The sequence below is a fragment of the Manacus candei genome, unplaced genomic scaffold (assembly GCF_025592945.1).
Source record: "Manacus candei isolate 608988 ecotype Guabito, Panama unplaced genomic scaffold, ASM2559294v1 h1tg000023l, whole genome shotgun sequence".
NCBI lineage: Eukaryota > Metazoa > Chordata > Aves > Passeriformes > Pipridae > Manacus > Manacus candei.
Genome location: NW_026138071.1, coordinates 13,488,971 through 13,513,414, shown reverse-complemented (window position 1 = coordinate 13,513,414; position 24,444 = coordinate 13,488,971). Strand labels below are relative to the sequence as shown.

Genomic DNA, 24,444 nt, shown 5'->3' with positions numbered 1-24,444 from the left:
CTTTGATTTTACTCGTGTAGTCTCTTGTTAAGGTTTTCTCTCATTCCTGGTGATTTCTGTTGAGGAATTCCATCATGACTTTTCTGTGCTGAAGGATTTTGATTGGGAACACACTGTATCTGGAATAAAATGGCACTTGGTTGGTTCTGGACAACTTGGGAGCTCTCAGAGGGAGACTGTTTAATGGGATGTATGTTCGGTACTCCTATGCAAAAATATAATTCTTACTTTTAAATTACTAGGGGATTGTGTTTAATTATAAATCTTAAATGCAAAGTTGGAATGAAAGTTACAAAGAAAGCAACCTTAATGATGATAAAATGTAGAATATAGTAGTAATACTGCAGAGAATATGAACAAATTAAATCCCAGCACAGGGCCTGCATGGTGCTGGGAGAGCATGGGGGGAAGAGGAGGTGACAGCCGCATAGGGCTCAGGCGGTGGTGGCAAGTGCCTCCCCCCTGCTCACTGGGCAATGTCACAACCTGTGAGGCAGAGAGGCTTGTACAGTGGCAGTGGCAGCAATCTAGCATGAAATGCAGCTGCTGGGGATGACAGTGCTGTAACAAGGGCATGACAGAAGTTAAAATCAGATATATGACTGTCAGGAGAGTGTTCCTAAAACTGCCCATACTTCTTCCCAAATATTTTTAAGAACGTTTCCCTGATTATGTAGAAAACCAGACCAAGCTGCACAGCTCTCTCAGCCTCCTCATCCCACCCAGCGCGTTCATCCTGTTCTCAGTGTAGAAACATCTGCATAAGATGGATGCAGTGGCTCCAGACAGACCAGGCTGCCCAAGCAGGGAAGTACTCGCCTCCTCCCGCGCATAGAAGTGGATGCTGCATCTGGCCCTGCTGCGCGGCACTGAGGGTCTGGGCGAGATGGGAATGGCGGGGCTCTGTTTCTGGGAATGACAGGGCTCTGTTTCTGGGCAGTTAACAGATCTGTGGCTCAGCCTTGAGAGCTTGCTCTCATGTTTCAAGCTTTGAGGTTTTACACACAGAGAAGGCTTTGGCCTTAGCTGGGCTCCCCTGCTTCTGTAAAACCAGCAAGTTTTCAGAGAGCCAAAGTTCTGCCCCAAATCAGCCTTTCTGATGTATTAGGGGTTATAGCCTTCACCAGAGCACTGTTTAACTAGGAATGTGATTTAAAAGCAATTTAGTAAAATCCCACTGCAGACATTTTCATTTCAGTCTAATCCTGTCTTAGAGTGGCTCATCTCAAATAGATTAGGAGTTGGTTTAAGCTAAATATAATGGCTCGTAAACAATATATTTGAGCCTCCACGCAGAGGCTTGTGCCAGCCATTTGAAATTGAATTACAAAATAAACCAACACACTTTCCTAAATAAATAAACCTAACACTTCTACTCTGCTACCAGGAGTGAACACAGGCAACCAGGATTGAAAGAGCAGGAGTGGTTGTTGAAGAGGGAGGATTTCTGAATGGGCTCTTTCCACCAGCTTGTATTATGAAAACCAGGGAAAGAATGTTTCTTCCTCTAACAAATTAAAAAGGAAATCTGCAAAAAGAGGAAAGGGAATAAAGAGCACAGACTAAACAAAATGAAATAAATATGCATTGGAATTAGAGAAAAGGAAACCAAAAAAGAAAATAGTAAAAAATGGAACCAGATGGAGACAAATTCTGTGCTCAGGAAAAAAAATACTACTCTTCTGTTGAACTTCAGAAGGAAGAGAGACTGTGTGCATGTTTGTGTGCATTCATAGCATCTATGGAAGAAAAATTCATTTTTCTGGATTTTTTTTTTAATTGTTTATGTTCGTTTCTTTCCCTTGGCCAGTGTTAGTGTAGAAGTTTTTAGATTTGAGAGAACTTCAGTTAGATGAAAGCAACATTAAAGAATCCTTAATTCTGCAAATAAACAGAATAAATCACTCAATGCCATCTTAGTCACTGGCCAGTTTTGCTCCCCAAAAACTACTCGTCTGCATTACTCTGTTGATCTTGTGTCCACTGTGCCCTTGGATCCACATCCACGGTATTCTACTCTCTGCAAGGGAAGAAGTAGGAGTTAAGATGTGTAACACTACCTAATGCAAACCTGAACTGCATGAGCCAGCTTCAGAGAGTTTATAGCACGTTTCATTTCACCACATAGTGTATGCAAAGATTTCATGGCAGTGAGAGCTGGAGTCTTGAGACTGGTTTCTAAATAGAAGTAAATCTGTAAAATGCTGAATGGTTACTGTTCTTATATTTTATTTTAAAATTACTGCATTGTTAAAGACTTTTTTTTTGTTCTAATGCTAAATATATCAAATGGACAAGTGTATCTTTTGCTGGGATATTATTTGCAGCACATTTTTGTCACACCTTGCTAGCTGTTCCCTCTACCTTCCTTGCTCCCACACATGAATGCAAGTTCTGCAAGTCATTTCTGTAATTAGCTGTTAAAAGCATCTAGACATTGAAGGAGGTTAATTTTACTTTTGTTTAATTGATTTTTTTTCAGCTTTTGCCTGCATTTTTCTCTAGCTTAAACTATAGAAACCTCCTTATTACAAAGCTAGTCATCAAACCATGTCTCTTATGAGGAGCAACTGTAGTAGTGGATAATTCTGTTCAGTCTTACAATCATGTCCGTCTGCGAGGTTTTTATGCTTTTCTGTTTTCCCTCCACCATTTATATTGGCTTTTACTATGCTATGCTGAAGTTGGGGAATTATCTTAAATTTCTTTGAGATCAAGTTGGATTCTTTGGCTTCAGGGACTGATATGGAGAGCACAGCCAGTGTGTTTTCCTGTTCTAATTCCTCTTTAGAAGGAGAGGGGCTCTTCTTCACGTGCTGCCAGTTTCTCATGCAGAATTTCAATTTATGCAAGCAAATACATAGGAGATATGTACCCAAGCTCTGTGATCCCAAATGGTTCACAATTAATAGTTCTTTTCTTCCTTGCAGGAGTGTGCAACCTGGGAAATGTTTTTGCAATTGAATTAACTTCAGGAAGTGTATTCTGGATGAATTGACCAGGCCTCCTATTCTATGAAGACTTCTCTCCTGCTGGTGACCAGGTACAGAACCTGTGGGATTTGCACTGAGAGGGATGGGAGTGGGTAGAAGTCATGGTGTGAGCAGCAGCACAGGGAAGCATCTCTGGTGTGTGGCATTCCTGGCCTGTAAGAGTTGGAAGGTGTAGAGCCATCTCATGTCTTAGATTGCAGCGTGACAATATAGGAGTCATTCTTCTCCAGGGCGGGATTAATGGCAGTACCAGTTTACGGGCATTCTGTGATGTGGCACACCTTTCCTAAGGACAGTTAGGTGCCTTAGGTTACATCAAATTTTATGCCAAATCCACAAGCTTTTAACATGTGCAGCAGGTTGGTTTGTTGGTTTTTTTTCATTCCAGTAGCACAAGGCTAACAGTGAAGGGATTTAACACTTGGCAAGTAGGTCAGGAGACCTAAGGTATTATATGACCAAGCACTGTAATGTGTAGTTGTCGTGACTTAGAGCAGATGGCATTACACTTGAAAACTGCACAGTGAAGCCTACAATGTTTATGGTGTGGTGCTAATGAACAGTGATAGTATGAAAAGGTTCACTGAGACATATAGTTAATAAGAAAGAAAGAAATAACAGTAAGTTTATGGGTTTTTTTCACTGAAGCAGAAGGTTCATCCGAAAGTATGTGCTGTAGAAAGGCCGCAACATGCCGACCTAGAGCTGGTGTAGTCCAGTTGATCAAGTATTATTTTCTATCTGGGCCCTGTGTTGTAAGCCCCAACTGTGGCTTCTTTGTGATTAGTGGACCAGGTAGAAACTGATGCTGGGAGGGTTCCCGAGGTGCCTGCAATGTAGACATGAGTACAAAACCATTCAGGGTTCCTCCTTGATAAGGACTATACCTGGTCCATGTGGGTTGATGTTTTGGTGTAGTTTCAGCAGTGCACTTGCTTTGGAAACTACAGTCTGAAGAAATCTGGGTGCCAGGCTTGAGAGATGTGAGAGGGAAGAGTTAGCCCTAGGAACAGAAATGTTTCGCTTCATTCGTGGATCCACAACTCTTACCAGGCAGGATGGACTGCTACCAGATGAGGATTGGTGCAAAGACTATTTTTTGAAGAGTTATTTCCACAGGACCAAAAAAGAGGGTACTACTGAGTGATCAGTAGTCAAACATACCTGTTTGGACATCAGTGATAGGAAAGGATGGCCTGTTTAAAGGAGGGAGACATGCAGATAGGGAAAATATCAGTATTTTTAAATTGATGTTTATATTTTATTTCAAATTAGTAAATTGGATGCTGCAAAAAAATTTGTATTTTATTTCAAATTAGTAAATTGGATGCTTACAATGCAATACTGAGATAAAGATGGTGAATTATGTCACCCTCACCCATTTCACATGTGATATGGGAGTATGGAATGTCCTATGAACACAGTAATGATGACAGACAGCACAAATACAACCTTTGAAGAAAGACTGAAAGAAATATGATTGCTTAGCCTAAAGAGGAGAAGATCAAAGGGACATGTAAACAGTTTTCAAATAACCATGAAGAGGAAAGGAATAAATTCTTCTAATGAGAAATAGTAAATGAAATCACAGCAAAGGAGGTCTAAATTAAGTACTGGGAAAAGCTTTATTTGCTGTTATGCTAATGAGGTAGATGACTGAGGGATATTGCAGAGTTTCCATCAGTGGAGATTTTTAGAGAGAAAAGAGATAAATACCTGCCATAGTGACTCAGTGGAAGAGTAGATGCCTTCTTCCAGCCCTGCTGTCTTTTGTTCAGTATTTCAGTCTCCTTGTTGACATGACTGAATTTTTCTGGTTATTGATGAATGCTGAATAGTTATTGCCTTTAAAATTAACATTTCCTTATGTACAGTACAGTATACTCCATACTCCACTTTTCAGGGAGGGAAGGTAAAATTCTGTTCCTGAGTTTCCTGAGAAGATTTTGCTCTTTTAATTTGAGAGTGAACAGGTAAAATGAGTGCATTATACTCAGCACTGTGGGAAAGTATTGAGTTACTGTTAGCAGCTGGCACGTAACAACCACGTCTGATCCTGGCATAAGAGGGAGACCTGAAAAGGCAGGACCTGCTGCTGTCTCAGGTGAACAGTTGTGGCAAACTGCTCATTTTTAACACAGATCTCAAATCTCTGGTACTAATGGCAAACTTCAAATTCATGCTGGCTGTGCAAAACCAGCTTGGTCTGCATTGAACAGCATTTCCTAATATCAAGTTCTGATGGGTCAGGGCTCACCTAAAGAAGCGTTAGTCTGCGGAGTTCATGCAGCCCTGGTGCCACTGTACCCCTTCTGTGAAGCGGAGCTTTTTGACTCTGTGATGGTGCCCAGACTGGCACCCCCTGTAACCTGGCCTTCTGGGAGTCTACCTGTTCACGGGGGCCTTGGCCAGTCATTAGGCCTGCAGTTTAAGAGAGAAAGTAGACTTCATGAGAGTAATAACATCTTATGACCCAATAAATCAATATAAAGCTTCCTTGCAGCTGTGGGTTTGATCCAGATATTACAGCTCTCTGAGTTTGGAAAAAGTTTTCTTTTTATCTGGAAGCCTGTGGCCTCAGATTTTAAGTAGCTCTTAACTCTCCATTTAATTACAAATTCTGGTTTTGAAAGCAGAGATGTTGGGAGTCTTATTTCAGTCTGCCATATGCTAAACTTAGCCTTCAAATTTTCTGAAAATAAACCCAGTCTAGTTTTGCCCATGCAAGCTAACCAAATAATTCAGTCATTCTGGTCAGGGTTTTGGCCGTATTTATAGGATTTGGCAGATGTGATGCTAACTTTAGCTAGGGCTTAACAACTGTGACAGCCACTCCTATTACAAATAAATTAAAGGGGAAATTAGTTGCCACCCTCCAATACCTGCTGTTTCAGGGCACCTGCACTGAGTACTCCAGCCTGCTGTGATTAATTTGTTTTCTTCTCTGAGCTTCTGGTAGACTGGCATTAGCAAGGACAAATTTGAGCAGTCCTGTGGAGGACTCTCCTGAGTAAGAGGACATGTTGAATGTTCTAAAGAGGAAATGCAAGTGTTGAATGATGGTATGTGGCTGCTTTTGGTTTTGTGGGTATGTTTTTTCATGGCAGTGGTATGCCATACAAAATTTTTTTTTTAGCTTGAACTACAACAAACTATTACTTTTTATGCAAAAAGCTGCATTTGGAATACTAGCAGGAGCTCAGACCCACTGTCTTGAATAGAGGCAAATAACCTCCAAACCCAGCTGCTTCCTGGGCTCCCAGTGAGGTCCTGCACGGCCTGTGTGGCAGGCTGCCTCAGAGCTGCCAGCTAACATGAAGGTGCAATGCTGGCTGGGCACCACTTCCAAAAACCTGGCAAGAGCAGGAGCCGCTGTGGATCCCAGAGCAGCTGTCTGGGGCAGCTTGTCTCTCCTCAAGCAATGGCTTGTGGCTCCTGCCGAGTTCAGGCAAGATGTTGATTTGTCCCTCCTGGCATATTCACCTGCCTAGCACGTCCACCTGGGTCTGACCTATGCAGTCAGCTAGATATGACCTCATATGGGATGTCTCTGCACTGACCTGGGCACTCTGGTAGACCAATGCCCTGCAGGACTGGCACCCACATGGCACACTGCCTTTGACTACACTTGCTGCATGGAAACAACTGGTTGTCAAAAGTCATAGAAAACAATTAGAGATATAAATATTTAAAATAAAATGCAGATAACCAAATGGAACTGCTTGGTTTTTACTTGGGCAAATGTTCTGGTTTAGTGTGTGTTGACTCAACCAGCTTCACAAGTAGAAAGTGGAAGGGTGCTGTATGTTTCCAGCCTGGGTTGCTGCAGTAGGCAATGTGGCTGTGCTGTTTTCCTTCTCAGGAAGGCAGCACAAGATATCCCTCCTCTTCACTTAGGGGAAGATCGACTAGTTCTTGTCCTAAGCTGTGAAAGACTTTGCCCTATTTTTTGGCAGAATCCATTAATAATCATTCTTTCCATCTTCTTTGCTCACTAGCTAAGTACTTGCCATGTGCAGCTGTAAAAAGTTGTTTCCAAAGAGAAATAAATTGGAGCAAAAACTTCTGTAATCGGAGATGCGGAGGAAAGCAGAAGGGCGTTTTCAGTTTGGTGTCCTTGGTTGCTTTTTGTTTGATTTGTGCCCTGCTTTAAACTAGAGCCCTTTACAGGACTGTGGGCCCCCTGGCTTGTCTGCATCTGGGTCCTCCCTGTCTTAGCTCTAGTAGCACTGACTTGCCCCATGTCCCTCCCAGGACCAGGGATAATCAGGACATCAGGAGTCCGTAAGAGACCCCCGTGCCAGGTTGGCAGCACCATGTCCATACCTTAAGGAAGCTGAGAAAACATAAGCATCTAGCAATTGTATTTAGATGCCTAAGTTGGAAAATTTAGTTTGAGTGTCAAAGTTATTGATTGTAGTTATAGTTTCTTGGGACATTTTTATTGAAAATATGTTCTAAATAATACTATCAGTTTATCAGTTTATCAAAACCTATCAAAACCTTTTTTTGCCTGAGATCAAAGGAGAATTTGGTACAAAATTTAAATTTTATACATTAGAAAATTATAAAGTGAGCTTTTAAAAGAAATTTAGAATACTTGAAGTGGAATATAGGATCTGCTGAAATTTGGACTTCCAACAACAGAATGTTTGGGTTGTTTTTTAATTCCTGATTAAGATAGAAATCTCTTATGTCTCAAACTTTGTCAGGTCATAAAATTAATTTCCCACTCTATTTTTTTCCCCAAATCTCACATTATTAAACTCATACAAATTTTTGTGCTTCTCCAGGTAGATCAGGGAATCTAGATTCTGTCTTTCATGTAACATTAGAGTTGCCTTGAGTTTGAAAGAACCACAGACTGATGCAAAACAGAACTTGGACCTTGCCATCTATTAGATAACTCCCAAAACAAGTAGATAAGTGTACTTCATAAATGAAATCTTCAGAAGCTATCTTAACTTATAGGGCCTTCAGCTGGACAATGAAAACCTTAGATGAGGTACGGACAACTTAACTGTGTTGCCCTTACTGTAAGTGTTTCAGTTGGCATCATCTTATACATGTGTGGACTGTGTCCTCACATGTATATGTGGAAATTTCATGGTCCCATTATCAATGCTTGAGTCTTCAGCTAAAGGCCCAGATGGATAATCTGAACCCTCTGATTCAATTTTATCTCACCTATATTTCATAAATATTATGTTGCATAAATATCAAGTCCTGCTGCAAAAGTAGATGAAATTATTTATATAAAAAGGGCTTTACAAAGCTATTTTGAGTTGAATTGTTGTTGTAGCTCTACTCTAGTAAATGAAACAAAATATAATTGTGATTGGTCAGTATTTTGATCTCTACTTGGCTTCTAATATGAAGAATAAATGAAGTATAAATATGAAGAATATTATTATTGCCTGGATTTTGCTCTTTGCATTTTGGCAGCTTATTTATGAAATAATTGAAACATCTCTTAGCTGTGCCTTTCTTTTCCAAGTGACTTTTGACATTTTTTCTTGCCAAAAGGCAGTGTTGGAAATACTTAACAGAAAAATTCACCCTCGTGTTACTCAGGATGTTTTCCAGATTGGACCAAGTGGAAATTGCCGGTGATAGGAACAGCACATGAATATTGCCAGTGATTTGCACACATGCCTTCAGATACTGAAGGCTGAGGTCTCTCCTATTACATGTGGAGAAGTATTCAATGCACTGTGGGTTAGATTTTTGAATGCTTCACAAAGAGCCAAACTAAATTGAAACAGAGGAAGAGGAATTTCAGGTTTGTCCTTCCACTGCTCCAGCTGTGAATGAGAGTTTGAAGTAGCAGCCACCAGGGCGTCAGGCTCCTTGCCTGGGGACGTCTCTAAAAACCAGTCCACCGGTTCCACAAGCCCCTGGCTTGGAGGTGACCTCCTGCAGGGCAGTCAACAAACTATTAATTTGCTCTGAAACTGCTCTTCCCAAGAAGCGAGTCTAGAACAGGAGTCCTCTGCAGGGTTTCTGAACATATTTCCATTAGGTAACAGTTTGTTTTGTCCAGTGACTGCTGTTGGAGGCAGGGAAGTTCTGGTCAGCTCAGAATAAGGCTTGTGATGGATTCAGTAGTTCAGTACTGCAGAAGCAAATGACAAGTCTTTCTCTTCCCTGCTGGCAGTCTGCTTTAGCCCTAGAGCTTCCACTGGAAGCCCTCATCATTTATTGTATAGATTCCTATTACAACTTTTGGATTATATGTTCCTCTGGTAGAAGAGACCTAAGAAAGTTCTGGAGTGAAGTCAAAGCAGTTCCTATCAGCTAAGGGCAGCTGATACTTTTTTTTTTTTTTACTTTTATTAAAAAAATTAGAATTTTAAAATTAAGCTTATCTTGCTGTAGTAATAATAGTGGTGGCTCTGACAAAATTAATATGGGTATGTTATAAAATCTATGTTTTTTAAAATAGAGAAAATGATGATCAGATTTAGTAGATTTTGTATGATACAAAGAACCAAACAATATAGAGATAATGGCAACTTTTAGTCTCCTTTACTCAGTGGTTACTTAATGGTTATCTGGTCTGTTAGTTTTGTAAAAGCCATCTAAAGATAGTTTTTGAGTTGTCTTATTAGACAATTTTTAGTAGAAATAATGTATTGCTTCCTCTATGTATATCTCTGAAGTAAGTTGCAGGAGAAGTTTACTGTTGAATTCCAACCAGGCAAATAATCTGGTGGTGCAGGAACATAACATTTTGGACTTGTTTTTAATATTGATTAGAACAAGACATCATTTGCCAGTACTGCCAGGATATTAGATGATCATGTAATTTCACGTGTGCAGTAATGTGTTTTCAGTAATATTATTGCTTTTCTTTGTTGTTTTTAAATTAATCCATTTCAAACCAAAATATGTATGGTAAGATATTTAAGATTAAAATTAATCTCTTATCCTTAACCTTGGGTTTTGGTTGGGGTTTTTAATTGCTTTGGATGCAGTTTCTAAAGTTTTGTATACCCTTTAGAGCAGATGGTCAACTTTTGACCATGGTATCTGAGTAGTTTGGGGTGAGCTAAGGTTGGCTCCAATGTGAAGAAAGGGAGATTGAAGTCCCAGAGTTTGGGGATGGGTTGTTTACTCAAGCAAGCACTCCTTTTTGTTTCAGATTACTTTTGCCTCCTCTTTTCCCTCCCACTTATTATTTCCATCCTGTGATTTTAAAGACTCTTCCACAGATTTGTTTTTATATTGCTGAGAACCTTTAAAAATAATTACTGAAACCATAGCAGCCCATCTGAAAGCTTTCTGAGACACAGTATGAGCTACAGAGCAGGCCAAACCTCAGAGGGCAGAAGCTCTCTTCCAAGCAAGTAAGAACGGATGCTGTGAGTTTCTTTGAGTGCTTGTGCAAATGGTCTCTTTGTTGTCCAAGTGCCTGTGAGTGCAGATGCCCAGCATGCACTGCCCAGGGTCACATACATCAGTGTTTTGGGGGGTTGAAAGCTATACTAATATTTAATTACTGTAAGCTAGTCATATAAAATTTGTAAGAGTGAGAGTTTCATTTTGTAGCTGCTTTCAGAGAAGAGGATCTAAGATAAAATACCAATCATAGTAAATACTAAAAATTCCTAAGTGTGCAAAGTAATGGTGTATCTTGTGTATCTTCATTTATGCCTCAGAAAACTGAAAATTTTCAATTGCTTTATTTACAAACTTGGATTAATTCTTTTAGGAATGTGAATTATAAAAAAGTAACTGTTTTGTAGCAACCCAGCAGAGTTTACAAAGAACTTAAGTTTTCCTGGCCACGTTACTGAAATAAGCATTCAAATGGCAGATCAAATGCTGTTTTATAGCTTTTTGGACTGGAGGTCAGAGAAGGTTTGTGAACACAGGGGGTACAAGTCATATGCAGAATGAGTCTTCATTTAGTATCTAGTCAGTTTGTAAGATGCGACGTGAGTTTCTATTCAGTTTGTGGTCTGTGAGCAGGGCACAGAGGGTAATTTATGGGGAGTTTTTCAGTAGGTCATGGTCCGTTGAGACAGATGAAAGTATACCTTGCTGGATGCTCTCCCTAGGTTCATGAAGCAAGATACCAGCAGTGCTGAACACAAGTCATGGCATCACTGTGCAGACTATGGCTGTGGTCCTTGCTCCACAAGCCTTTGGCATCCAAAGGATGGCGTTGTGGGAGCCAAGACCAGCCTTGCTTGCTGACAGTGACACTTCTCAAATTCATTACTTATGTGCAAATAGGATTCAGTGCCTCACAAATGATCTGGTTTAATGACTAACCTCGAGCTACAGTGCAAATCCCTGTACAGCAGAGATCAAAAGGGATTTCATGGGATGCACTCTTCTTAATCTCTAAGTCTGATCTCAATTCAGATGCTTTCAGCAAAGTCAGAAGGTACGGTGGCTCTCATCCAGCCTCCTCTGAAAACTGTCCTGAGCCTTTCCATGAACTCTAATAAGAGTAAAATCAAACTCTCCATCTCCACCCTGTTTAGTGGAGGTTTGTAGTCTCAGCACTTCACAGTCTCAAATCATTCAAAATTAACTTTTAGAATGGAAAATTAGACTTTTTTCTTTTTAATTAAAATCTTTACCAGTCTTGGTTGCCTGTTTCTCACAAAACTTATTTATGGGGCTTGCTGCACTGAACTGAGGTTTTTATTGACAGTAACCTGGCTCTGAGGTGGTGTTTGTTTTTCTCCACTGTCTTTGGCAAAGCAAGCTCCCTTACATTATGCAGATCTGAGGCTGGGTTTTGTTTTATTTTTCCTACACTCTGGGCAGATCAGTCTTAGATTGCTCTTCTAATGACAGATATTCAAGTTACTCTAATTTATGTCAACACCTGGGCTGTAAAAACTAATGCACTTTGCTTACGTAGTTGCTCTTTCCCTGCTGACTGCCCAGGCCTCTTAACTTTTTGTTTGGGCTTTTGATGTGAAATCTGAACTAATCTCTGTACACTGTAGTTTTTCAACATTTTAATAGGAATATCACAATATTTATAAGAGGCAGGGATTGGAAAACAGTGCTTTAAATTCATTCCACATGTCTGACCCTTATAAGCCTCAGATTTCCCCTTCAGAGGCAGTTGCTAGTTTAATATTATTTTATAGATGCTGCCTTTAGTAGACTAGTCACAGTTTGCTGCATGGTTAGTAAGACTTAGTTGATTGTGATGAAGAAAATGCTTTATGTTAAAAAAGCCTATTTGAATGCTGAAGCCAATTCAATTCTAAACCTACATTTACTGAGAAGTAAAATAATCTGACAGTGTTGGAGATTCTTGATCCTTTTCTGTAAGTATTCATTATAGCAAAATGTTTTCAACTACAGCTCCGTGTCATCTTGTTGGTAAGACAAAGGTGAAAGAAGACACAGCTTCAGCAATGGCGTTGCGCAGGTCATTTTTAATTAGCATTATTAATTTAGTGCCCAGGGCATGGAGAGGATGTGGTGTGGGGTGTCTCAGAGCTCCCACGATGTAACCTGTGGGTCCAAACAGGCTCTTTTCATCCCAGCCTCAGGATTTGCAGAGAGAAGCCCCTCTTCTTATAACTACTGATGCAAAGGGGACTGGCACACCCACTGTGGGCAGAAGTCCACCAACAAAATCCCAGGACTTGCTCTCCATATTTGATTCCTTTTTTGACTTCTTTCTGAGCTGACTGAAAGTTGCAACAGCTCAAGTGTCCAGGAAAAAAAAATCAGACTTATATCTAGTGCTTTTGGCCTGTTATGCCACAAAACAGTGGAGAGAAGGGAAAAAAATACTCCAGATTTCTGTCAATTTGATTTAAATAGCAGAATTGCTTTCATGTTACACAAAGCAAACAATTGGTCAGAGCTGTAACATCCTAAAAATAAAAGTGGATTAATAGATGGAAAGGCAAAAGGCTGGTATGATAGTGTGAACAAAAGTTGTTTTCCCATAGTAACAAGCTGGGGATTCCAAGGGCCAGGCTATGCCTTTCCACCTCTTGGTCTCCAGGTGTGGGTTGTGGGAGACAGCCCTTCCTGCCTCTCCCTGTGGGCTGCCTGCCACCGCCAGGCCATGAATGACCCCGTCCAGTTAGAGGGATGAACAGTGCTGTGTTGAGGGGATAAGCTGGTAGAAAAAGTCCTGTTCTTAAGGACTTCTTCCAACTTCATGCAATTATTTTTGTTCTGATTTAGGACTGAATAAGCTGGAGCCAATACTCAGAAATCCTGAATTTCTGAACTAGCCTGTTCACCCTACCAACAGCTCCTAGAGCTTGAAACAGCTCAGGTTTTGGGGAGAAAGCTATGCAGTGCTGAACAGCCACATGACACTGAGTGATCACTACTACAGCAATGAGACACTGGAAAAAGCAGCCCCATTGGAGAAAAGCTCTTGGACTACGTGTTAGAAACAGTATTTTGTGAACACAAAATGTTCACAAGGACTAATAGACAAGGGAATAAGCTGGAGAGAGACACCGGGTCCTTATTGCCCAAAGTATATTGTCCCCGTGGCTTCTCCACAGCACCAGGAGTCAAATGTCACTTTCTTTAGGTCTGCATGCTGAGGTTGCCTCCAGCCTGGATGAATCCTTGTTGGCTGCATTGGGCAGTGTGCCTGGGATAACACAGCCTTGTGTGTTGGTTCAAACACTCGGCTTGACTAGATCTGTGGATGGTGGAGTGCTGCACACAACTCTACTCTGGACAGCTGAAAAAGAGCTCAAGCACAAACAGCTCAGTCCTTAACCATCACTTCTGCCTGGGAGAGAGGGTGAAGCCTTTTGCCATAGGGCTTTTTGCAATGTGGTTGGTCCTAGGAAGGGCTCTTCTTTTTTTGACATGAAGGAGGGGGGGAGGGGGGAGAGCTGTAGGACATTGCACTGTCTCAAGATGTGTCCTCCTGTCCTGAGAACAGTAACTGTATATTTCTCTGCTGGATTTGGCCCTGGCCTCCTTCTGAGGAATGACTCACATGTGCCAGTTTTAAAACATTGTGGAGATTCCCTTCTGTTGTGCCTGGTGCAGGGGCTTTGCTCCAAGTGTCATTTGTAGGGCTGAGGTCCTGTTTCCCAGGGCCAGGTCATTGTGGCAGGGGATGTGAGATGACTCTCGGAGTCTGAGCAGACAGGAATATTTTTCTACATTTCCTCTGAAAGCACTGGCTGAAAGAAATTATAGGAGTATGGATTGGACGGAAGCAATTTCTGTTTTCAATGAGTCAGATACTTTCTGCTATAGTGTATTTGCTCTTACGTTATCAGCTTTTCTCAAGTCAACATCCAAACACTTAAACTATCCAAAAGCTTTGCTGTTTCTTCCACATAGGGACTATATTGGTGACTAGGGGAAGTTCTCCAAAGCTAGCCATTGCCTATGATCCTCTGCATATCTTGAAAAATATGTCACTGACAAGAAAAATATTTTTAAAGTACTTGGATTAAAACAACATTCTGACACTATAGTGGCCTATTTCTTAGCTGTAACTTTCCACGGAGGCAGCACCACTGGATTTTTGCCATATAACTCTTGATTGCATTTGACAGATGAGGTTTGCTGGATGCAGGTAGCCATGGGCCATAGGTGCAGCTAGCTACTACTGCTTGGCACCCAGCAATCATGTGCTTGCTCAGTGGTCTGTTGGCTCACTTGTCACTGATACCCCACATTAACCTGCTTTATTACTGTATTCCTATGATGGTAAGAAGTAGATTGATAGTGTTCATGGGGTTTTAGGTCTCTGAGGAATTGCCCAGTGTGAGATGCAGACAGTGCTGCCTGAAGGATCACTGCTCTTGGCCGGATGCTCTGGGATGTGGGAGGTGAGCATGAGGGATGTGGAGGGAGGTGGAGATTCTGTAGGTGCCTGGGATAAGATGCACAAAGAGGTGAAAGCACCTCACAGCATCCTCACACTTTTTTTCCTAACTAGTCATGTCCTTTGTTTCCTATTGTTGTTATTTATCTTTACTGCTCATCACTAACTCCCCAGCACCTTCACATAGCTCAGTCACACTGTTGTAAGAGGTAAAAGAACTCTGCAATTTATTAAAAAGGGTATGTCCAAACCAAAACAAGAAATATATCATCTCTCTGCAGCCTCAGTAGGGCTGAAAAAATGCTCACTGTAATAGGGGCTTTACGTCTCTTTCTTCTCCAAGAACTACCCTATGCACTTCTACCAGAGACCTCTAGGCTCTTGCTTTCCTCTTCTCTCCTTTTTGATCCCTATCTGCAGCAGGATGGTGTTGCATCCCCCAGACGATCACTGCCGAGTTTGTAAAGGCGCAGTTCCCCATGGGAGATCCTCCTGTGTGTCATCCAGCTTGGGCCAAATCCTATTTTGGGGCCACAGAGACCTCATCCACTTTATACACCTGCCTGTGAATAAAGCCTATCATCCATCACCCCTCCGATGGCAGTTTGTGGAAAGAGATAGGAAGCTCTGGCTCAGGGTCTAGGCAAGAGCTTTCCATCACTGGTGCACCTACTCTGCCCTGGTATTTTGTGTAAGGGTTGGCATTTCAGTCTGGTGGAAAGTAATACTCAAACCACTCATTTCATGTACTGCAGAGAGTTTCTTTGAAACGTGTAAAGTCCCCAGTAAAGTAGGCTTCCTCTCTCTGGCAGCGGCAGCTCCCCAGAATTTCCCTGGGTCTCGGATATCCAAAGTCACTTCTCCTCTGTGGGTCTCCCTTTTGGCTGTCCAGTTCCCTGCAAGTGGTTTTGAGGGTGAAAAGTTTCGCTATCACAGCTTCCTCCAGACAGGATAGGACAGTCTGCATTCTCACACCCTTTTAAATGTCCTTTCTCAGGCCACAAAGCCTTGTTATCTCTGCACCAGAAGGATTGTTGTTTCACCCAGAAACCATCCTTAAAAGACCAGTCAGTGGTGTTAAAGTATCCAAAAATACTGATAATAACATTTTAGGTGACACTTTTCTTCTTTCAGACCTCCTCAGCTTCAAGTTAGGAGAATGAAAATCCAGGCTCTCCCTGTGACTATAGGGTTCTTATACAGCAATTCCCTGTGTCTCAAATAAAACTAGCATCAGGTTACTTAAGTGTCTGACAGGCTTTTCACTCCTCTAGTGAGTGAGTGAGGCCAGAGAGTCTTCTAAATATTCTTTTTTTCACCTCGCAAGGGAGTTCCTCTTCAGTATATTCAAGTAGCTTCATGCTCTACTGAATTCAGTTTAGTGCCCTTGCTGAACTCTTTAGGGGCTTAAAATCATCTACCTGTATATTTATTTATGGGTTGCTCTATATTTAGAAACGTTAGTAAAAAGAAAAGAAGTACCTGGCTTTTTCAAGTGGGATTTACAGGCATGGTGTTGCATGGGAGGAGCACCTTCAGAAACCTCTGAAGTTCTCATTCACACCATGCCGCACTCCTGCACTGACTCTTAGTGCAGGCAGCCCCTCTGGCCTTGGGAGAATATGGTGGTGGAATGTGGGACATAGAGACTTACTAATGACTTGGGTCTGCACAGTAAAGTGGGAGCAGGGTGGCTCAAATTTCATGACATCACTGTAACATTTTTTATCAAAAAGCTTTAATAGCTCTGTACTCTGTTAAAAAGACTCATGAAAAAATATCATGGTCTGTATAAAAACTGATTTTAAGTGGTTTTCCAACCACTTTGTAATGTGTTTACAGTTAGTTGTCCTTTTTGTTTTGAGAGCTACCTTACTAAAGTACTTGGTAATGTAGCCCAACTGTCTCAAATTCAGACTTTTTAAAAAAATTTTCCCTTCTTTCATTAGGAGAAAGTGATGCATTTTGAAAGAACCAAATCAACATTAGTTTAGAAGTCGAGTCCTTTGCATAGAGGAGCAATCAGCATTTTAATTGGCAATTTCAGGTTTTTTTCCTCTTAAATTTATCAATTCTATTTTATTTCTACAGTTGTTTGTTCCTTCCTCTTTTTTTGCATGGAAATTAATCATGCAGGAAATGATTAACCACAGTGAGCTGTCTGTCTGCCTCTGACTCAATATGTTTAAGAGGGAGGGCCTTCAAGCAGCTCTTAATGGCTGACCAGATGCAAACTGTGCACTTGCAGTCTAATTGTTCAAACTCTCCATCCCACATTAAAGGTCACATTCCTTTTTAGCATTTGTAATGCTCCTAAAATAATTTCTGAAATAACAAATTAAATCTGAAATACCCAGAATTTCTGTTTCATGTAATTCAGTGTAGTGACAGTTTTGCTCATTGCTCTTCTTATATTACTCTGTGGAGCAAAGGGCTCTTTGCAGTATGCAATGTATGCTTTCTCTCTCGTCTATTTTAGTTTTTAAATGAAATTAGTTTTTATCATTATATATTGCATATCACAATATTTTTATATCGTTCCTGATAGCGACTGCCGGGTATGCCTGGTAGTTTGCAAAAATGAGAGCTTTCTTATGCAGGTATTCTTTACTTAGGCAGCTTTGGAGCATCTCGTTTGCCGGCGGCTGGGCTGGCTTTCTCCAAAGGCAGCAGAGGCGGGCTCTGTGCACAGCCCTCTCGAGAAGGGTGTGCAGGGAGGCTGCCCCGGCCCCGGGGCTGTGTCCGGGGCGGTGCAGAGCGGGTGCGGGGATGCGGTGGGTGCCTGCTCACGGCGATAGCAGAGCCCAGGGCGACCGGGGCTGGCTCTCGGAGGAACCGGCCGTGTGCACGGTGCTGCTGGCGCCTCCTGCGCAGCGGGAGAGCAGCTGCTGCCGCTGCTGCCAGCTGTGGAAATCCTTCTGTCTTGCTGACAATACAGACCTTTGTGTTTGGGGCTCCGTGGCCGATGCTGCAGTGTACGTGTGCGGGTTAGTTACTGGAATCCTTTCTGCTGCACCACCGGTGCTCATCTAGACATAACATTAACATGCAGCTCTTAAAAGCAGTGATGGCTTACATTGCGACCTAGAAAATATGCTAGGACACGTATCCTGGGTTTTCAAGTATCAATACACCTTCAGTCTTTTGCAACTGGTTCCTTTTTAACACCCTGCAACACCGAGTGTTATAATCAACTTGGTTGTTAACAGATTTGGTGGGTAAAATTTATTATTGGGTGAATCAGTTACTATTTCAGGTATTTTATAGTGTCAGCTGTTAACAATCGAACATAATGTCCATTTCTTAAATTCAGCTCTTTCCCGCTGACCAAGAGCAAATAATGATCTGAGTGTATTGCTGAAGCGTAGGACAGTAACCAAAGCTTTCCTCTAATTGCAGTTACACTTAACATCTTAGGACATCTCCATGCTCCTGGGAATTAGTGATGAACAAAGCAGCTGCAGAATTCAAGTTCAGCATTGTGCTGACTCAACTGCTTTGGTTCTGCAGCCCAAGAGGTGTTTCTCATCCCCCTGTGCTGTGGGGGCAAGTCAGCAGGTCACTGCATCTCTTCAGAACATTATTATTCTTCCTACAGGCTTACAGTGATCGAATTTTAAAATCCAAAGGGCCTTTTTTTTTTTTTTTTGCTTACAATAAGTCAGACAAAAAATTAGATTGTACAGAATCTAACCAAACAAGAAAGGGTGAGTTGGAGCTTCAAAGACAGAGGTGCCGTTTCTTTCTGTGAAGTTTCAGCTTGAGTTTCCGAAATTCTTTTTTATCAGCAGAAGCAGAGTCAGAGTGACAAAAGTTAGAGTGGTGTTGTAACTCTGGTTTTAAACTAAAATTTGACAATATGGGGTGTTTTACTGGCTCTGTAAGTGTATGCAGTATACATTTTTGCATGGGCATGCAGGTTTCTGAGTCAAAGCATGTGTTCTCTTTTCTGATGGCCCCTAAAGGAAGTGTGTGCTCTAGAACATCATGAGTAAACAACCCTGCAGGATGCTTGCATTAAACTTCAATCCAGTTCTGCCTGAGTTTGTCTTATTATAGAAGCTTGTCCTGTGCTTCCAAAATGCCATTTTCCAGCCTACCTTTGAGGGCCACAGGGCTTGTTCAGCAGTAGCTAAATGCTAAGCTCACCATTGTGCAGCTATGTGTACCTAATTTTCACTTCAATTCTGTTGAAAAAGCCCTTCAGTATCAGAATTACTAGCTACTGTGCAGCTAGTGACTATGGGTACATGTAAGATGGGATAGGGAAGGAGGGAATACCTAGTGCCTTTCTCCCCATTACCTCCTTGCAAATCGTCTGCGCAGGGAGGGTTTTGGAGAAGCTGGATGTGTCTGTGGGTAGTGGCTTCCCCTTAGAGAACTCAGGCTTCAAGCATCACCTTTCTTCCCCTCTATCCCCACCAATTCCTTAAGGAGCTGATCTAAAACAACAAGTTAAAAGGACATAGAAGTAGAGCAGAGCAGCCCAAGCATGCAGGAAGCAATCTCTTAACTGACAGGGAGGTAAACAAGTTATGGTATTTTACAGAAAGTGCTTCGTAGACCACCTGGCTCACTTGCTGCATTCAGGTCTGAGCTGCCTTAAGGGATTCATTTAAAAGTCTGATATCAAACCAAGCTGTATTCTGCCTGTTCCAGAAACCTTCCTGTGACACATGGCGTGCCAAGGAGACCCAGTACATTATCCAGACTGCTTTGGCCTCTTAGCAAAGCAGTGCAGAGAGCAGACTTTCTCTTTTTAATCAGTTGAAGTAGTTAAAAGCTTGGTGAAATACCCTCATGGCACAGTTAAGCTAGAGACAACTGCAGCTGTGAAAAGACTGTGTTAAGAAACAGGATGGTTGTGGTCTGCTGTAAGAAATAATTTTCCTGTTGACTATTTTTTTAAACAGGAAGCTGAAGAACAAAGCAGCATTAGTCTTGGTGCTTTTAATAGGCTTCAGATTTCAAATATTGGATTTAGAATGTGAAGATCAGGAAAGGATCAGGCTTTGTGCAGAGTCTTATGTAACAACTGAGAGCTAGAAATGCAGAAGATAGGAATATAACTGAATTCAAGCAGATCCTCTGAATGTGAAACTTGTTTCTCTGGAAAAGCCCTAAGATGCTCAGTAATGCACCAGAGGAGTGACGAGAGCAGACTGGTCTGTTTGCAGGACTTTGCGAATGCGTGCATTTGCACAGTGTGTAGGCTTGGCTTCACACAGTTTCCTCTTTGTCAGTCAGTCTGTCCATGGGCCAGCTTCCCCTCTGCTCTGCTCACTCTTTTGCAGTAACCGGAAAGAGAAACAGTTTCTGCAGTATGGGAGAAGAAAACCTTCAAACACTAGAGACAGTACTAGTGCCTCGTGCCACTTCGAACTCCATGGTTTTTCTAGATATTCAGCCAGAGCTAGGGGTGATGAGTCTGACTCCTTTCCAAGCCCTTTCCTCTCTAAAGATTTTACACAAAATCTATTAAAGTCTTATTTCAGAAAAGCTTTCTTCTGAGGAAGGTAGGTCAGCAATTTTTTTTTTTTTTTGGGGGGGGGGTTGTAGCTGTATTCTAATTCTTTTGGAGCATGAACATCTGATTAGATAAATCTGTACTTTCTGTACCATTTTTTTCTGTCACACACATCACAGATCATGTTGGAGCCATTAGAGACATTGTAGGTCATGACTCACCTCAAACCCTCACTGCAAATGCCATTTTGTTTCATTCAGCAATTTTTCCTAATGTTCATTTAAACTGTAAAGGGTACTGTACCTAGCATGATGTTGATTTGACAGATACTATGCTGTTACACTTCCCCCTGGTTTCATAAAAAACCACATAAGTTACTTAAAAAAGTAAAAGCTGTGTATTCCTGTAAATAACTGCCCTGAGGACTTCAGCTGTCAGCCTGGGGTTGTCTGGAGAATAACCCGTATTCCTATTCCCACTGTGTTTACCTGTTGTGTGCAAACGTTATATAAATCGTGGCAAATCATTGTTACTGAAGCTGGCTCAGGTGGATGGGCCAGCAGAAGGTGAAAGCTCAGGTGAAAGAGTAAAGCACATGCTGAAATGCCACAGCACCATTAGAAAAGCCCCAACAGGTACAGTTCCAGCGAGCTGGGTGCCAAAATGCCACAAAAAGACCTTGTGACTTAAAAAGTCTTTGACACTTGGCCTTTCTTTTTTTTGTTGTTTTGTATTTTTGTTTCAATGAAGTTCTGCATCCCAGATGTGACCCTCCTAGGATTGTCTTAGGTTGAAAGTTTTGGTTGGAGTGTGGAAAAGTGGGAGCCTGGTCTCCAGTAGCGAATATAGTGAAAGGCTGAGCTTTAGCAGTCAGGCTTTTCCCTTTCCAGCAGCCTGCAGCTGAGAGGCCAGGCTGCCTACTTGCTCTTCCTCCTCAGGGAAAATGCACATAGCATGACTGTGTGTGCTGCCTCTGAGGAGGAGGAAAGTGCATTCAGATGTGATGATGGAGCATGGAATCTTCAGAGCAAGCAGGGAGAAAGGAAGAAGCATGAGTATGTCCTAGAGTTCTGCTGTTCCACCCTACCCATAACAGCATATGTGTGAATCTTTTAGCAACTGAAGGGATTTAACAGATCAGCATCTGACTTTCTGAGTAGGATCTTAAAGTATGATATCTTCTTGAAGCAAGGGTTGATGATGTAGCTATGGAACTATCCTGAAGCACTTCCATAGGAAGAAGATTGTTGGATTAAAAGAGTACAATTTTGTTACTGCATTGTTTGCATTGCATGGATTTTGTAAGTGTGCAAAACTGGATGTGTATGTCTATGAGTTTATATGGCAATGGGGCTTATGTTGGGAGCCCCTCTTTAAAGATGCAGCTGGTTTCCATACAACTAAATATGAAGTGCTTTTTATATATTATTTAGACTTAGAAAATATAAAAGATAAACCTATTAGCTGCAAGGATGTTTTTTAGGTGAGTAGAACTTTATTTATTAAGATGTGTTAACCTTTGAGTTTTGTGTGTTTGTGTTTTGCTGTGCAGGTTTCTTAGCAAGAGCAGACAGAGCTCAGCCTTCCACCATGCCTGTGCCTCCCCCTCCAGCTCCCCCTCCACCCCCAACACTAGCCTTGGTAAGTTTTACGGGAGGTAAATGTACCATATGCACTGTTCTCTACTGCTGCTTGTCACATTGAATAGGATGTCCAGAGATAGGGAGGTGTGGATGAGGGTATCTTGACATTTGGGGAAAGCTCTCCAACATTTTGGTTTTGGTTGATTATTGATCCTGTGAGAAAGACCATCACTTTCACTCCTTTCCAGTGCTCATATGGATGTTGCTGTCTACTCTGATTCTCCATCCTTCTCTCCCTCCCACACTGGTGGTTTGATCTGGTGGGGAGACAACAGCTTGTCTAAGTCAGGGAGATTGAAGTCTTGGTATCCCCTTAACTTTCTCCAAACATGTACTCCCACCTGCTACTCTAGTACTTACATGACCTGAGCTGGAAAAAATCAATCCTATTGTTTAAATTTGGTAAGGATAGTTCTTAGCTAGCACAGCTCCCTCAGCCAACTTGGGGTATCAGAGCACAGGATCCACTGCTGACACAGTGGGTGAAACTACATTGGACCTGATTTAATTTTAAGCCTAAGCTGAAATAGATCTTGTGCTATGTTTGCCTGTCCAACAGTCAGTCATCTCACTGACAAGAAGAAAAAGGCTTCTTGAAATGCTGTTTTAAAGTACTCAGATATTTTCAGAGCAAACCCTGAGCTGGTTACACGGATAGAATGGGCTACACCTCTGAAGAGTCTTTCTCTCATTTTCCACCCCAAGTATGACTCTCTGCTTGGTCCCTCCATGGCAACTCTCTCTACCTTTCAGGAAATCTCTGTAACACTGATCTGATAAGCTGGAAAGTTTTTCAGAAACCACTATTTCCTATAAGAGGCATATATATGTGCATATGTACGTGCATGTATGTGTATGGTTTGGGGGTTTTTTGTTATTCCTTGAAAAACTGTGTCAACAAAACATAAACTGAAAAGAGAGGACCATTGAGACAAACCTAAAGGTTTCATTTGATCTAGATGAAGAGGTCTATATATGGAAGTAGCGATTGCCATTTTTAAATACTCCTAACAAAACTAAAATAGTAGATAAAGGCCCATCTTTCTTCTGATTTATCTAGAATTTGTATTTCACTACAACTTTCAAGAATGCTCATTTTCTTGTGTAATCAGATTATGTTTATAATTTGCCATAGATATGCCTTGGCTTTAAAAAATCAGAAACTCTGAATCTTGAGTTTAAAGAATGTGAATTCACATGGAAGTATTCAGTTTCTGGTGATTAGTGTGGGTTAGAATAGTAGCAGTGTTTGGGGCCTTGAGTCAGTAACAAGGCCAACTACCTTTAACATCATTCACAAAAATAGACATGGCATGCTACCCACTCCAGTGCTGTTCAAACTGAAACTGGAGTCTCAAGTAACTACCATATTTGAACAGAACTTTTATCTAGAAGTTGAGTTTTATTTTGCCTCCTCATTTTTAATTTTATTTTGCAGGCAAATACGGAAAAGCCATCCCTAAGCAGGTCAGAACAAGCAGGGAGAAATGCTCTATTATCTGATATTACCAAAGGAAAAAAGCTCAAGAAGACTGTTACTAATGACAGAAGTGCCCCAATTTTAGACAGTAAGTATGATTCTATATGTTGTAGTATCTATAGGTGTGAATGGTTCTACACATCTGAATGCAGAAAATTATCATCAGATGAACTGTAGGTAAAATAAAGTGCCAGTAGTGGCATGCATAAAAGTAAATTCTGTTCATCATGGATGAATAGTCAGCTGAGAAATCAAGTACTGCTTATGAAATGTGAATGTTAATTTGTTTGCTTATCCTCATATAGCAGTTTATTTTCTTGTTTGCTTATATTGGAAAACTATGCAAGCCCTACTAGGAGTTCTGCTGAGGAGCTGCAACAGATCAGACAAACAAAACCCCCATCAGGACTGAGGAGAGCACAGAGAATAAATTGGAATTTCAGACTCTACTTTTGCATAAACAATATAAGAATAAATGTGTGTCTGGCATGACACCATTGGCTCTTTAATGGCCCCAGTACCACTTAAAGCAGAACCACAGCCACAAGCCACAGCTCCACCTGTGTGTCACTCTGCACACAGTTTTACCATTCCTGGAGTGACTCAGGGGTGTTATCTTTTTGGCTGAGCCTTGTTGCCCAGCCTGCCCACTAGTACTGTGGCACAAGGCAGTGCCTCCACTTCCATGAATGGAATCAAGGTCTCCATCCATCTGTGCTGCTGCTGTGTCTCACAGAACATCTTGGTAGGTGCTGAGAGGAGGCTGGAAAAGTCCATGAAGCAAAAATATTGGGAAGACAGACCAGAAACAGGAGAAGTGTGAGGAGAACACAGTCCCGCTCTGACAGAGGAACAGGATTTATTGCCTAAGGAGAGAAGGCACTTCTACAGACTGATTAGCAAATGTGGTACACCTCAGTTTAGGTTTGGCCATGCAGTTAAAGGCTGGATTGTGTTAGGAAGATGATGAGGAAAGCAGGAAATGCCAAGAGGAGTATGACCAAATAAAAATAATTTAAAAAAATAGATGCAGTCCTGCAATCAGCCAGCTACAGTTTTTA

The 24,444-nt window shown here is 41.5% G+C and overlaps 1 protein-coding gene across 5 annotated transcripts in view; it reads left to right on the top strand.

The window, feature by feature from the left end:
- The window catches only part of WIPF1 (WAS/WASL interacting protein family member 1), a 57,590-nt gene that overhangs the window by 18,766 nt on the left and 14,380 nt on the right, over nt 1–24,444 (top strand). For all 5 annotated transcript variants that reach the window (XM_051787426.1, XM_051787422.1, XM_051787425.1 and 2 more), the window contains exons 2-4: nt 2,931–3,043; nt 21,813–21,901; nt 23,342–23,471. In XM_051787426.1, the coding sequence (XP_051643386.1) occupies nt 21,851–21,901; nt 23,342–23,471 (181 nt within the window). In that variant the 5' untranslated portion in view covers nt 2,931–3,043; nt 21,813–21,850. The remainder of the gene's footprint in view (nt 1–2,930; nt 3,044–21,812; nt 21,902–23,341; nt 23,472–24,444) is intronic.